General features: G+C 41.8%; 1 protein-coding gene across 3 annotated transcripts in view; it reads left to right on the top strand.

The window, feature by feature from the left end:
* Nucleotides 1-15421, top strand: part of LOC109887249 (low-density lipoprotein receptor-related protein 2) — a 102070-nt gene that overhangs the window by 52049 nt on the left and 34600 nt on the right. For all 3 annotated transcript variants that reach the window (XM_031816449.1, XM_031816447.1, XM_031816448.1), the window contains one exon: nucleotides 9948-10134. In XM_031816449.1, coding sequence (XP_031672309.1) covers nucleotides 9948-10134 — 187 coding nt within the window. The remainder of the gene's footprint in view (nucleotides 1-9947; nucleotides 10135-15421) is intronic.

Below are 15421 nucleotides of genomic sequence, written 5' to 3'. Positions count from 1 at the left end.
CAAATCCTTCCCCTTTGGCAGTTATATCTACTGCAGAGATAGCTTGCAAAGTTCTGTCATACTTTCCAGGTCTATGCTCACAGTTCGCACCTCTAATTGAAAAAATTAATCCAGAAATAAGTCTATCTTGCCGCCTGTTCTAGACCCCCCTCAGCTCCCAGCTGTGCCCTGGACACCATATGTGAATTGATTGCCCCACATCTGTCTTCAGAGTTCATTCGTTCTGACCTTAACTGGGATATGCTTAACACCCCAGTAGTCCTACAATCTAAGCTAGATGCCCTCAATCTCAAACACATTATCAAGGAAACCACCAGGTAGAACCCTAAATCAGAAAACATGGGCACCCTCATAGATATTATCCTGACCAACTTGCCCTCCAAATACCTATGCAGTTTTCAATGAGGATGTCAGCAGTCATTGCCTGCAAAACTAAAATGTTTTGATACTAAAGTCCATGGAGAACAAGAGCACCTCCTCCCAGCTGCCCACTGCATCGAGCCTAGGTGGCACGGTCACCACCGATAAATCCATGATAATCAATTTCAATAAGCATTTCTCTACGGCTGGCCATGCTTTCCTCCTGGCTACCCCAACCGCTCCGCAACCCCTATTACCAGTCTGTTCAACCTCTCTTTTTCTCCGAGATCCCTAAAGATTGGAAAGCTGCTTCGGTCATCCCCCTCTTCAAAGGGTGAGACACTCTAGACCCAAACTGTTAGACCCATCATCCTGCCCTGGCTTTCTAAAGTCTTTGAAAGCCAAGTTAATAAACAGATCACTGACCATTTGGAATCCCTCTATCTTCTCCACTGTGCAATCTGGTTTCTGAGCTGGTCGCGGGTGCACCTCAGCCATGCTCAAGGTCCTAAACTAAATCATAGCCGCCATTGATAAAAGACCGTACTGTGCAGCTGTATTCATCGACCTGGCCAAGGCATTCAACTGTCAAATTATTCTTATCGGCAGACTCAATAGCCTTGGTTTCTCAAATGACTGCCGCGCCTGGTTCACCAACTACTTCGCAGACAGTTCAGACCTCTGACAGTCTATGGGGGTACCACAGGGTTCAATTCTCGGGCCAACTCTTCTGTATATATCAATGATGCTCTTGCTGTGGGTGATTCCCTGTTCCACCTCTACGCAGACTACACCATTCTGTATACTTCTGGCCCTTCTTTGGACACTGTAAACTAACCTCCAAAAGAGCTTCAATGCCATACAACACTCTTTCTGTGGCCTCCAACTGCTCTAACATGCTAGCATCACCAAATGCATGCTTTTAAACCGTTTGATGCCTGCACCCGCCCGACTGACTAGCATCACTACTCTGGACGGTTCAGACTTACACCGGAGACTTACATTTCCCTCACTAAACATCAGCTAACTGACTGCTGCAGCTGTACATAGGCAATCTGTAAATAGCCCATCCAATCTACCTACCTCATCCCCATATTGTTTTTATTTACTTTGCTGCTCTTTTGCACACCAGTATCACTACTTGCACACCATCTGCTCATCTATCACTCCAGTGTTAATCTGCTAAATTGTAATTACTTTGCTACTATGGCCTATTTATTGCCTTACCACCTCATGCCATTTGCACACACTGTATATAGACACTCAACTAGCTTACCTGGTAAAATAAATGTGAAATACATTTTTTTTAAGTCAGAATAGGTGCATCAAAGCTGGGACCGAGACTGAAAAACAGCTTCCATCTCAAGACTGTTAAACAGCAATTACTAGCACAGAAAGGCTACTGCCTACATACATGCTCAAAATAATTGGCCACTTTATTAAATGGATCACTAGTCACTTTAATAATGTTTACATATCTTGCATCACTCTTCTCATATGTATATATTGTATTTTATACCATCTACTGCATCTTGCCTATGCCGCTCTGCATCCCTCATCCATATTTTTATATTTACGTATTCTTATTCCACACATTTACTTTGTTAGGTATTACTGCATTGGCGGAACTAGAAGCACAAGCATTTTGCTACAGTTGTGTTAACATCTTCCTTTAAAGAACACCCTCTGATAGACAGCTAACTTTTTATCCACTATATAGCAGGGGTTGTAAAGCATAAAACAAGTTTATCCAGCAGCGGACTGTGATAGATAATGTCAAAAGCTGCACAGAAGTCTAACAAAGTAGCAGCCACAATCTTTTATCATACATTTCTCTCAGCCAATCAGTCATTTTTGTAAGTGGCATGTATGTTGTATGCCTTTCCCTACAAGCATGCTGAAAGTATGTAATTTTTTTTACTGTAGAATAGCATAGTAAACTTTTGATTGACTAGATACAAAGGTTTGTTAACGGGCTATCTGAGCCAGTAAAGGGGGCTTTACTATTTTGGGGTCGCGGAATTACTCTTGCTTCCCTCTAGGAATGAGGGCACACTATCTTGTAGGCTTAGATTGAAGATATGGCAAATAGGAGTGGCAATATCATCCAGTTATCCTCAGTTTCCATCCAAATTGTATTGGTCACATTCACATATTTAGCAGGTGTTGCGGGTGTAGAGAAATGCTTGTGTTCCTAGCTCCAGCACTGCAGTAATATCTAACAATTCACAACTATACACACAGATCTGAAAGAAAAATAATGGATTAAAGACCTATATGAATACTAGAATGAGCAACGTTGGAGTCCGGAGTGTAAATATGGGTGGTTAGAAGGGGCTGTATGAGACAGTATGTGGATATACAAAATATTTTATCTGTAGAATAGTGTGTGTATACAACAATAGTTGAACAGGATGGCATTGATTTAAAATACAGTATATACATATGAAATGAGTACAACAGTATGTGAACATTAAAGTGATCAGTGTTCCATTACCAGGGATTCCATGTCTATGTATAAGAAGCCTCTGTAGGGTTGAGTAAGTGGGTGTTAACAATGACTAAGTTCAGGGCAGGGTACTGGTTGGACGCCGGCTAGTGATGGCTATTTAAGCGTAATGGCTTTGATGTTTTTCAGTCTCTTGGGCCCAGCTTTGATGAACCTGTACTGACCTTGCGGGGTGAACAGGCCATGGCTCGGGTGGTTGTCCTTGATATTCTTTTCTGGCCTTCCTGTGATGTCGGGTGCTGTAGGTAGCCCACGGTGATGCGTTGGGCAGACCGCACCACCCTCTGGAGAGCCCTGCTGTTGTGGGTGGTATAGTTGCGGTACCAGGCGGTGATATAGCCCGACAGGATGCTCTATTGCGCAGCTGTAAGTTTGTTTTAGGTGACAAGCCAAATTTCTTCAGCCTCTTGAGGTTGAAGAGGAGCTGTTGCGCCTTCACCACACTGTGGACCATTTCAGTTTGTCAGTGATGTGTACACTGAGGAACTTTAAGCCTTTCACCTTCTCCACTGCCGCCCGTTGATGTGGATGGGAGTGCTATATCTGAAGTCCCCCATCGTCTCCTTGACGTTGAGAGGTTCTTTTCCTGGCACCACTTCACCAGTACCTTCACCTACTCCCTGTAGGCTGTCCTTTGTTGGTAATCAGGCCTACTACTGTTGTCTGCAAACTTGATGATTGCGTTGAAGGTGTGAGTGGCCATGCAGTCATGGCTGAGCAGAGTACATGAGAGGGCTGAGCAGAGTACAGGAGGGGTCCCCTGTGTTGAGGATCAGCGTTGTCCTACCTTCACCACCTGGGGGTGGTCCGTCAGCAAGTCCAGGACCCAGTTGCACAGGGCGGGGTTCAGACTCAGGGCCCCGAGCTTAATGAGCTTAGAGGATAAGCTGAACCCCACCCTGGACTTGCTGACGGACCAATATCCTATGATGTTGAAGGCTGAGCTGTCGTCAATGAACAGCATTTTTACATACAATACCAGCTTAAGTCAATTGTGTGGTGACAAGGTAGGGTTGGTATTCAGAAGATAGCCCTATTTGGTAAAAGATCAAGTCCATATTATGGCAAGAACAGCTCAAATAAGCAAAGAGAAACAACAGTCCATTACTTTAAGACATGAAGGTCAGTCAATCTGGGAAATGTCAAGTATTTAGCACAGTGATGAAACTGGCTCTCACGAGGACCACCACAGGAAAGGAAGACCCAGAGTTACCTATGCTGCAGAGGATAAGTTCATTAGTTACCAGCCTCGGATATTGCAGCCCAAATAAATGCTTGAGTTCAATTTAACAGACCTAGCTCAACATCAACTGTTCAGAGGACACTGCATGAATCAGGCCTTCATGTACAAATTGCTGCAAAGAAACCACTAAACGACACCAATAAGAATGAGATTTGATTGTGCCAAGCAACATGAGCAATGGACATTAGTGGTGGAATTTTGCCCTTTGGTCAGAGTCCAAATTTGAGATTTTTGGTTCCAACCGCTGTCAGACAGTAGGTGAACAGATTTTCTCCACGTGTAGAGAATTTCACTACACTCGCATTAACATCTGCTAAACATGTGTGTATGACACATAACATTTGATTTGTTTTTTCCCCACCCTGAAGCATGGAGGTGTGATGTGGGGGTACTTTGCAGCTGACAATTATTTAGAAAGGGCTATTTTACCAAGGAGAGTGATGGTGTGCTGCATCAGATGACCCGGCCTCCACACTCACCCAACCTCAACCCAATTGAGATGGTTTGGGATGAGATGGACCTCCGAGTGAAGGAAAAGCCGCAAACAAGTGCTCATGTGGGAAGTCCAAGACTGTTGGATAATCATTCTTCATGAAGCTGGTTGAGAGAATGCGAAGACTGCAAAGCTGTCAAGGTAAAGGGTGACTACTTTGAAGAATCTAATGTAAAATGCTTGGGGGGTTACAACCGTTTTGATGGATTCACTATTTTACAATGTAGAAAAAAGTAAAGAAGAAATACCCTTGAATGAGTAGGTGTCCAAACTTTTGACTGGTACTGGAAGTATTCCTCTTGTCCAGATTGGATATGGCCATTTGCAAGTGATGGCGATTGCATCTTTTAGGACGGTATGCAAATTGAAGTGTCTAGGGTGTCGGGTATGGTGGAGGTGAGTGCTATGGGATGATAATCATTTAGTTACCTTTTGTTTTCTTGGGTACAGGAACAATGGTGGACATCTTGAATTAAATGGGGACAGCAGACTGGGCTAAGTAGAGATTTAATATGTCTGTAAACACTCCAGCCAGTTAGTCTCTGAGGATGCGGCTAGGGATGTCTGGGCTGCCAGCCATGCAAGGGTTAACACGCTTTAATGTCTTACTCACGTCGGCCACGGAGAATGAGAGCCAACAATCCTCGAGAGGCCTGTGTCAGTGGTGCCATGTTATCCTCAGAGGGTGAAGAAGGCAGTTAACATGTCCTGGAGCAAGACGTCGGTGTCCGACGTGGCTGGTTTCCCCTTTGTAATCCGTGATTGTCTGGGGTCCCTGCTACATATGTCTGAGCTGTTCAATAGGGACAGTAATAATGTACTTTGCACACGAACCACCGTCTGTTTGGAGTAAAATCATGAATGTATTTGGTTCTTAGTGTATTTCTCCTACAGGGCCTTGGAAAGGGGTTGGTTGGGCCTTTCCACGGCACACTTGTAACGTTCTGATTGTCCAAAAGGGGTCCCCATCCATCTGTTCTTCCATTCACTCTGGAAAATGAGTCATTGTAGATGAGCTAGCCAGTCGTGTCAATGGTTCCTAGTGGGGTGTTGAGTAGTAGAATGGTCCCACTTAAATGAACTTTTCTGGATACTTAGGGCAGTTAATCAAATCAAATCAAATTTATTTATATAGCCCTTCGTACATCAGCTGATATCTCAAAGTGCTGTACAGAAACCCAGCCGAAAACCCCAAACAGCAAGCAATGCAGGTGTAGAAGCACGGTGGCTAGGAAAAACTCCCTAGAAAGGCCAAAACCTAGAGAGGAACCAGGCTATGTGGGGTGGCCAGTCCTCTTCTGGCTGTGCCGGGTGGAGATTATAACAGAACATGGCCAAGATGTTCAAATGTTCATAAATGACCAGCATGGTCGAATATTAATAATAATAATAATATTATTATTATTATTATTATTATTATTATTATTATTATTATTATTATTATTATTATTATTATTATTATTATTATTATTATTATTATTATTAAGGCAGAACAGTTGAAACTGGAGCAGCAGCACAGTCAGGTGGAAGTTGAAACTGGAGCAGCAGCATGGCCAGGTGGACTGGGGACAGCAAGGAGTCATGTCAGGTAGTCCTGGGGCATGGTCCTAGGGCTCAGGTCCTCCGAGAGAGAAAGAAAGAGAGAAGGAGAGAATTAGAGAACGCACACTTAGATTCACACAGGACACCGAATAGGACAGGAGAAGTACTCCAGATATAACAAACTGACCCCAGCCCCCCGACACAAACTACTGCAGCATAAATACTGCTGTACCAGTGATTTATCCGGGAGGTGAGCTTCTCGCCTCTACCTCATTGAGATTTCAGAGTTAAAACCGCTTTAGACGTGAGCTGCAGCTCGACGCCTTTCTGGTCTAGGTTAATTAACACATTTTATACAGTTCTTCAAAAGGGGCAGTTCATGAGGCTGACATGCCATCTGACCTTTCTCAAGGGGGTGGTGACTACTTACTTGTACAAAGTTATAGAAAAGTTTCTAAGAGGAAATTGATCATATTATCAACAAAAACACATTGTTCATATTTTACACAACAGAGGATGGACACTTCACACAGTGTGTGTGTATACGTTTCAAGTCACAGTATTTCGTCTATTTTTAATGGCATCACAAAATAAGCAAATGTTACTCACCACCTGGATTCGGTCTTATGTAGCAATGTGAAATTGTTTTTGGAAAGCAAATCTGCTTTGAAAGTTGTAAACTCAACTTGTAAACCCAATTGAGAAAATGGTCTTTGAATGTTTTGGTATCTAGTGAAAGGCTCTGTCTACACCATTAAGCATCATTCACATCCTCTTAAGCTTTATCCCCACCATCCCGTTTTGCTCTTGGAGCGCACATTTGACGCTCTGGCCGATGATTTGTTTACCTCTGGATAACATAAACAGCCTAAACCGCTCTGCTGGCAACAATTTCATTACGCTTTTTTGCAGACGTTTACTGACCGCGGCCATATTCAATGGGTGCTGTAGACATGTCACATAATGTAAGCTAACGAAGCAGCCAGCTAACATTAGCTAGTTAAACAACAATGAATGAAGTGGCAACAATTCCACAGTGCTGGGAGCAAACCAACCAGGTCCAATGTGAGCTAGCTAACATTAGGCTCTAACTAGAAAAGCAAACGGCTCTGGGAAACAAGTAATGCCAGCCAACATTAGCTAACAGTCACTTTATCTTGAAATGAAACCACTTTGTCGGAATTAGAAAACGTGTATCCGAATGTAGCTAGCTGTCTTACCTGTATACATCAACATGCATCATGGACGCGTTTATCAGGAATGCAATACCACGGTTGCCCTTAGTTTGAAGATATAATCTGAAGACTGGTTTTCTACGTCTCCTTAGCTATCATACTCTAATTCCAATGATTTCAAAACGTGATCCTCCAGAAAATGGAGAGCAACTTATGCAGCTCCACTACTTTAAAAAGAAACTGCATTAGACAGGATTATCAAGTCTGACGAACTCAAATAAAGTCTTCAATATGGCAGACAAATCTGAATGCCTCTCTTGGCATGTCCAGCCCACTCATCTCAGCCAATCATGGCTAATGGGAAGGTTGCTAGCATTGTGGCTTAACCAACAAGGCTCCTAATTTAACCATTTTAATCGTAAGAAAGTTCATGTTCGAATGCAATTACTTCCCAAAGAGATTTGTTCAAATATCTCTCCTATGAAGTCGTGACTTGCGACATACGCCTAGTTTCCTGAATCGGGTCACATGACATTCTTTAGATCGCCTCTGACCATTCCCCACATTCTGTAAAAATATTTTGACAGTATTCGCTTTAGAAAGTGTTAGTTTCGGGGGGCGAATGTCTGTAACAAAGGCATATTCCTGTGTGAATTTGGAGAGGAAGATGGCTGAAAGTTCTTGTACTTGATTTACATCGGGGTGTTTGCTGTCACCCCCCCCCCCCCCCCCCCCCCCACCAGTTCCCCTCTGCGACTGAAAAAGGGTCTGGCTGAATATTTATTTCCAAGCTGATCTGACCTATTTGGATACTTCCAGGACAGTCATGACTCCAGTCACCTTATGCGGTGGTTCGCACATTCAGTTTTGTGCAACTGCTGCCATCTATCCAAAGTTTATGGACTAGGTAGGTTTTAATAGTGAGTGGGAACATACCCTATACACTTCCTGATGAACTCGGTCAGTATAAATATCAAGGTTATTCTGCACCCGAATATCCCAGTCCGCTATATCAAAACAATCTTGAAGATAGGATTCCGATTGGTCAGACCAGGGTTGATATGACCTGCAAGACCACTTGTACTTCCTGTTTGAGTTTCTGCCTATAGGAAGGGAAAATCAGAATGGAGTTTTGATCTGACTTTCCCGAAAGGAAGGGCGGGGGAGGGCCTTGCAGGCATTCCAGAAGGGAGAGTAATAGTGTCCGAGAGTTTTTGAAGAGCGAGTACTACAGGCAATGTGTGAACTTTGGTAGCATTTTCCTCAACCTGCTTTTTTAGACTAGCTAGCTACTAGAAATACGGGCTCAGGATATGTGGTTTCCAGTTTGCACGAAGTCCAGTGTAGTTAATTGAGGGTCATCGTATCTGCTCGAAGGGGAATATATACACTGTGACTAACCGAAGAGAATTCTCTTGATGGTATATGGTCGGCATTTGATTCTAGGTCGGGTGAATTAATGTACCTGGACTCGCACCATAAGTAGTAATCATGAAACGCACATCAGTCATCTTCCCGGAGAATTCTTTATTCCTGTCTGTGCGACGTATCAAACTTTTTTTGTTGTTGTGTCAAATGCAGTATCTGGTTGCTCCTAATTACACACCACAGACCAGCAAATATTCTTTACGTCATAGGAATCAATACAAATGTTTTGTATGCCCTCTTATACACACTATTAGGCCCAGCCTTTGGAACTTAAGCTTTCCTAGATATCGCTACCATATTGTGATCACTACATCCAATGGATTTGGATACTGCTTTAATGCATTAAAGCAGATATCTAAAGCATAATTTAAGATGTGATCAATATATGTTTTCATTCCTGTGCTGTATATCTCCCCTGGTAGGTTTACTGAACCTGAACCAGTTTGCAGGCACTAGTGTGAAGCTTTTTCTTGAGTGGGCAGCTTAATGAAAGCCAGTCAATATTTAGGTCACCCAGAAAATACACCTGTGATAACATATCAAGAATTTTACATGTTATCCAGATACTGGCTGATAACACTTGGTCTATAGCAGCTTCCCACCAGAATGGTATTTAGATGGAGGTAAACCAGTAGCCTTATTACTTCAACAGTATTTAACATGAGATCCTCAACTTTATAGGAATGTGGTTCTGAATATAGACCGCAACACTGCCCCGTTGGCATTTGTCTTTTCGGTAGATGTTATAACCACGGATTGCTACTGTATCATCAACAGTATTATCTTAGTGAGTTTCAGATGGTCAGAATATGAATGTCATCTGTTACTAGCAAGTTATCCATTTCATGAACCTTGTTTCTTAGGCTACATATGTAAATGTCGGCTATTTATGAGCTGGGCTTAAGTCAATGTAGAGCATCTTCTGTTTCCAGAAGATGTCAGTGATCTATTAAAGTTATTCCAACAGAGCTACAGGAATATTTTAGCTAGGTGTAATGCCTGTAGACTGCAGCCCAACGATGACCCCCGCCACGCCCTAGCTACACACCCTAGACCATGCCACACAACACGCCTTAACCCTAGTCACATGGCCTAGACAATGCCCTAAGCCCCCATGGACTGGTGAGTTAAAACAAAACCCAACTTGTTGGCCTACAGAAGTGTGGCTGTGACATGTGGTCCTTCTGTCTCCTACAGAGGTGCATCTGTGCTGCAGGCTTCCGGCTCCAGGCTAACGGTGTGTCCTGTGTGGATGTTGACGAGTGTAATGAGGTCCTACCACCTGTCTGCAGCCACACCTGCCTTAACACCCGCAGCTCCTTCCTGTGTCGCTGTCACCATGGATATCTGCTGGAACCAAATGGTCACAGCTGCAAGACCCAAGGTACTCCAAATGTGTCTTTGCTTGAAGGTAATTAAGACATTGTTTTAGTGAAATATTTACATTTGTCTGAAGCCAAAAAAGACAGGAAATGCAAAAGCTATTTTGACCTATGCAGAAACTAGGCTTTTCAGAATAAAGGGCTTAACTACTGCTAGAGTACTGAAGCTTAATTAATCTACTATACCTCCACAACAGATGTACTCCCATTGGATGGGTTGATTAGGATTCAAACCTTCTCAAACAGCCTAATACATACTCTTAGTTGGTTTACCCCATTAATGTACCTGGTCATGTAAACATATATTTTTTCATGTTAGACATCATTCCACTCACTTAAACATTATGGGGAGGTTTTCCCAGACACAGATTAAGCCTAGTCTTGGACTAAAAAGCAAGATCAATGGAAAATATCCAGCCAATATAATTTCTAGTCTGGGACGAAGTGAAATCTGTCTGCGAAACCACTCCTTAACCCTACATTTACCCAAGACTAATACATAAACTGACTCAGATGGGAAATGGACAAGGTAGTTGACAGCGTTTTAACATATTTTGAAGCAATAAATGGTTAATATTCCTGTTCATTTTTATTTAACTAGGTAAGTAAAACAAGTTATAAACTATGGAGTAATGGAATCTTATGTTGTCTTTAGACTGTTACGCTATGCTCTTTAGACATTTACAAGTTATAGTATTTAAAGCAGAGGTGGCAACACAGACCCTAAATGTGGTGTGGCAAAATTCATACCGGTCTTTTCTGGGGCCTGGAGTTTATCCTGATCGCAATCACCTGGTTGGGTGAAACTTCTTATCCTTTCCGTAGGCTGAGACCAGGTCCAATGCTAACTTTGTTTCTCACTGACATGACCGGGCCAATTGGCAAAAAAATCGACTGACCCTAACAGAATTTTCAGGACATGGCGTAGTTTTTAAAATCTTTGGTCATGCAGGGCCTATGGGTTACCATGCTGTCTCTCTGCAGGGCCTATGGGTTACCATGCTGTCTCTCTGCAGGGCCTATGGGTTACCATGCTGTCTCTCTGCAGGACCTATGGGTTACCATGCTGTCTCTCTGCAGGACCTATGGGTTACCATGCTGTCTCTCTGCAGGACCTATGGGTTACCATGCTGTCTCTCTACAGGGCCTATGGGTTACCATGCTGTCTCTCTACAGGGCCTATGGGTTACCATGCTGTCTCTCTACAGGGCCTATGGGTTACCATGCTCTCTCTCTACAGGGCCTATGGGTTACCATGCTGTCTGTCTATATTCGCTGCAGCTGTACATAGTCCATCTGTAAATAGCCCATCCAATCTACCTACCTCATCCCCATATTGTGTATTTACTTCACTGCTCTTTTGCACACCAGTATCATTACTTACACACCATCTGCTCATCTATCACTCCAGTGTTAATCTGCTAAATTGTAATTACTTTGCTACTATGGCCTATTTATTGCCTTACCACCTCATGCCATTTGTACACATTGTATATATACTTTCTTGTTTATTCCATTTCATTCCACTCTGTTTCTGTCGAACTGCTTTGCTTTATCTTTGGCATGTCGCAGTTGTAAATGATGTTCTCAACTAGCTTACCTGGTGAAATAAAATAAAAATTAATAAATCAGATATTAAGACTGTTGGGGTCATGCAGGCCCTATAGGTTAGCATGCTTTCTGTTGCTATTCATTTTAAAGGCTATATTTTTAATACATTAATAATTAGTTGGGTGCTTATATTTGTCCTATTACGTGTGTATTAACATGCATGTGTGAAATAAAATGTGTTTTTTGCCTATCCCAACTCTGACACCCCCTCGGTCACACCCAGGGTCTGCCTTTAACGGCAAACCTGGAGCAACTAGGGTTAGTGCGTTGCTCAAGGGCATGTCAACAAATGTTTCGGCTCGCGGATTCAAACAAGTAACTTTCAGGTTACTGACCCAATGCTCTCATCGCTAGGCTACCTGCTGCCACCTTTAGTTATTATGAAGCTGCTTAATTGTATTTAACAAGTCATTAATGTAAGAATTGTACTATTAATTGCATACATTTATGTTTCTATAGAATGTCATGCCAAAAGTTATATCGACCTACCGACAGTAGCCAGAATATTGCGTGTATGGTCACTATTGAAGGCCAACTTTTGTACACTGAACAAATTATAAATGCAACAATTTAAAATATTTTACTGGGGTACAGTTGAGGAAATTCAAATATGCATCTGTTGGTCACAGATACCTTAAGGTAGGTGTGTGTGGATCAGAAAACAAGTCTATCTAGTGTGAACGCCATTTGCCTCATGCAGCGCTACACATCTTCACATATGGTTGAGCAGGCGGTTGATTGTGGCCTGTGGAATGTTCTCACGCTTCAATGGCTGTGCAAAGTTGCTTGATATTGGCAGGACCTGGAACACGCTGTTGTACACATCGATACAGAGCATCCCAAACATGCTCAATGGGTGACATGCCTGAGTATGCAGATCTCTAAAACAATGTAGGTAGCTTATGGTAGAGTAACGTTCAAATCTCTGGCTACAGTTCTGGTGGACATTTCTGCATTCAGCATACCAATTGTAAGCCTCAACTTTATGTGACAACTAAACATTTGTTGTCTTTTATTGTCCCCAGCACAAGGTTCCCTTTTGTAATAATCAAGCTTTTTAATCAGCTTCATGATATGCCACATGATATGGATTATCTTGGCAAAGGAGAAATGTGACTTACTGGCTCAAATCACTCTTATGTAGCAGAATTTTAAATTGTGTCATTTTGCGATGGATAAAAGTAGTCTCAGAGCTACAAAATGCTATATCACACACAGCAGTTGAGGAACAATGAAAGTATTTCTGCTTTGAAAGTTGTAAACTCACTATAGAGAAAATGGCCTTTGAATGTTTTGGTACTACTGTTGGAGAGCCCTTTGTCTACACCCATTCAGCATTGTTCACACCCTCTTAAGCTTTTAACCCACCCAGCTCTTTAAGGATTAATTTAGTGTTTTGACTAACTTCAGGAAAGCAGCCCTGTAAAGATCTTTATACACTGATTTAAAATGGCTATTGATAACATGTGTATTTTGTGGTTGTGACACAGACTCTTGAAGCTAGGGGACACTATTAATGTTTGGAAAATAACGTCCCCAAAGTAAACCGCCTATTTCTCAGGACCAGATGCTAGAATATGCATATAATTGACAGCTTAGGATAGAAAACACAAGTTTCCAAAACTGTAAAAATATTGTCTGTGTATAGCAGAACTGATATTGCAGGCGAAAGCCTGAGAAAAATCCAATCAGGAAGCAACTGCTGCATAGCATAGCGCACCAGTAAAAAAATATTACTAGAAAATATTCATATTCATGAAATCACAAGTGAAATATATTGAAACACAGCTTAGCCTTTCGTTAATCACCCTGTCATCTCAGATTTTGAAAATATGCTTTACAGCCAAAGCAAGAAGCATTTTTGTAAGTTAATTGATAGCCTAGCATAGCATTATGCCTAGCTAGCAGCAGGCAACATGGTCACAAATCAGAAAAGCAATACAATTTAATTGTTTACCTTGGAGGAGCTTCGGATGTTTTCACTCACGAGACTCCCAGTTAGATAGCAAATGTTACATTTTCCCCCAAAATTTGTCGCCGAAATAACTCCGTTAGTTCACGTTTGGCTGAGAATTCGACTGGAAATTGCGGTCACGACAACTCCGAAAAATATTCCAAATTAGCTCCATAATATCGACAAACATGGCAAACGTTGTTTATAATCAATCCTTAAGGTGTTTTTCAAATATCTATTCGATAATATATCAACCGGGACAGGTGGCTTCTTAGTAGGAAAGAGAAACAATGGCCGCATTTGTCTTTTAAGCACAAAACAGACTCCAGCTGACCACTGACACAATGTTGACGTTCAGGCTCATTTTTCAAAATAAAAGCCTGAAACTATGTACTGTGACACTAGACACATTAGGGAAGCCATAGAAAAAGTTAAGCTATTACTTGTCAAGCAAATGGCTCTGACCCGAATAATATTTGTATTGTTGGTTAAGGTATTGTAATTATTTCACTAAGGACTACACCACTTTAAAATGGCTCTCCTGTGAAGTTGTGGCTTGACATATGCCTAGTTTTCTGAAAGGGGTCACAATTGGGATTAGGTCTTGACTTTGGCTCGGCAAATTCCAAAACTTCAAATTTGTTGCTTTTTAGCCATTTTCACGTAGATTTGATTGTTTTCTACCATTGTCTTGCTGCATGACAAATCTAATTTTATTTGTCACATGCACATGGTTAGCAGATGATGAGCAGTTGATGAGACTATAGCGAAATACTTGTGCTTCTAGTTCCGACCATGCAGTAATATCTAACTTCTTAGGGAGGAGACGGGCTGAAATCCCGTTAACGGAATCGATTTGACAATAGCCAGTGAAAGTGCAGGGTGCCAAATTGAAACATCTCATAAAAATTCATCAAATATACAAGTATTATACACAATTTTAAAAATGTGTTAATCTCACCAGTGTTAGATTTGAAAAAGGCTTTACGACGAAAGCATACCATGCGATTGTTAGGTCAGCGCCAAGTCACAGAAACACAGCCATTTTACCAGCCAAAGAGAGGAGTCACAAAAAGCAGAAATGGAGAAAATGAATCACTATCCTTTGATCTTCATCAGATGACACTCATAGGACTTCATGTTAAACAATACATGTATATTTTGTTCAATAGAGTTCATATTTCTATAAAAATCTGTTTACATTGGCGTGTTATGTTCAGTAAGGTTCAGTAAGGTTTTGATTCCAAAACATCCAGTGATTTTGCAGAGCCACATCAATTTACAGAAATAGTCATCATAGATGAGTTATGTTCAGAAATCCACAGGCTCGAGTGGTCTTGACATCGCAGACAGATTCCAAATAGTATCCGTAATGTCCACAGAAAATGTCAAATGTTTTTTATAATCAAAGCACAGGTTCTTTTTACAATATATAATCGATCATGTCAACTGGAATGTAGCTTCGTCCATAGGCGAGAGAGAATATGGCTGTGCATGAGAAACTCTGCTGGCACCCAGCCATCCACTGACGAGATGGGTTCTTTATCGCAAATTTTTCAAAATAAAAGCCTGAAACTGTCTAGACTGTTCACAGCTTGAGGAAGCCATAGGAAAAGGAATCTGGTTCATATCCCTTTAAATGGAGGCAAGGCATCCAATGGAACAGAGCATTCAGGAAAAACCGCACTTGTTGGATTTTCCTCAGGTTTTCGCCTGCAAAATCA

The sequence above is a fragment of the Oncorhynchus kisutch genome, unplaced genomic scaffold, assembly GCF_002021735.2.
Source record: "Oncorhynchus kisutch isolate 150728-3 unplaced genomic scaffold, Okis_V2 scaffold799, whole genome shotgun sequence".
In the NCBI taxonomy this organism is placed as follows: Eukaryota; Metazoa; Chordata; class Actinopteri; order Salmoniformes; family Salmonidae; genus Oncorhynchus; species Oncorhynchus kisutch.
The sequence above is the reverse complement of the archived record's forward strand: the minus strand, read 5'-3'. Positions and strand labels throughout refer to the sequence as shown.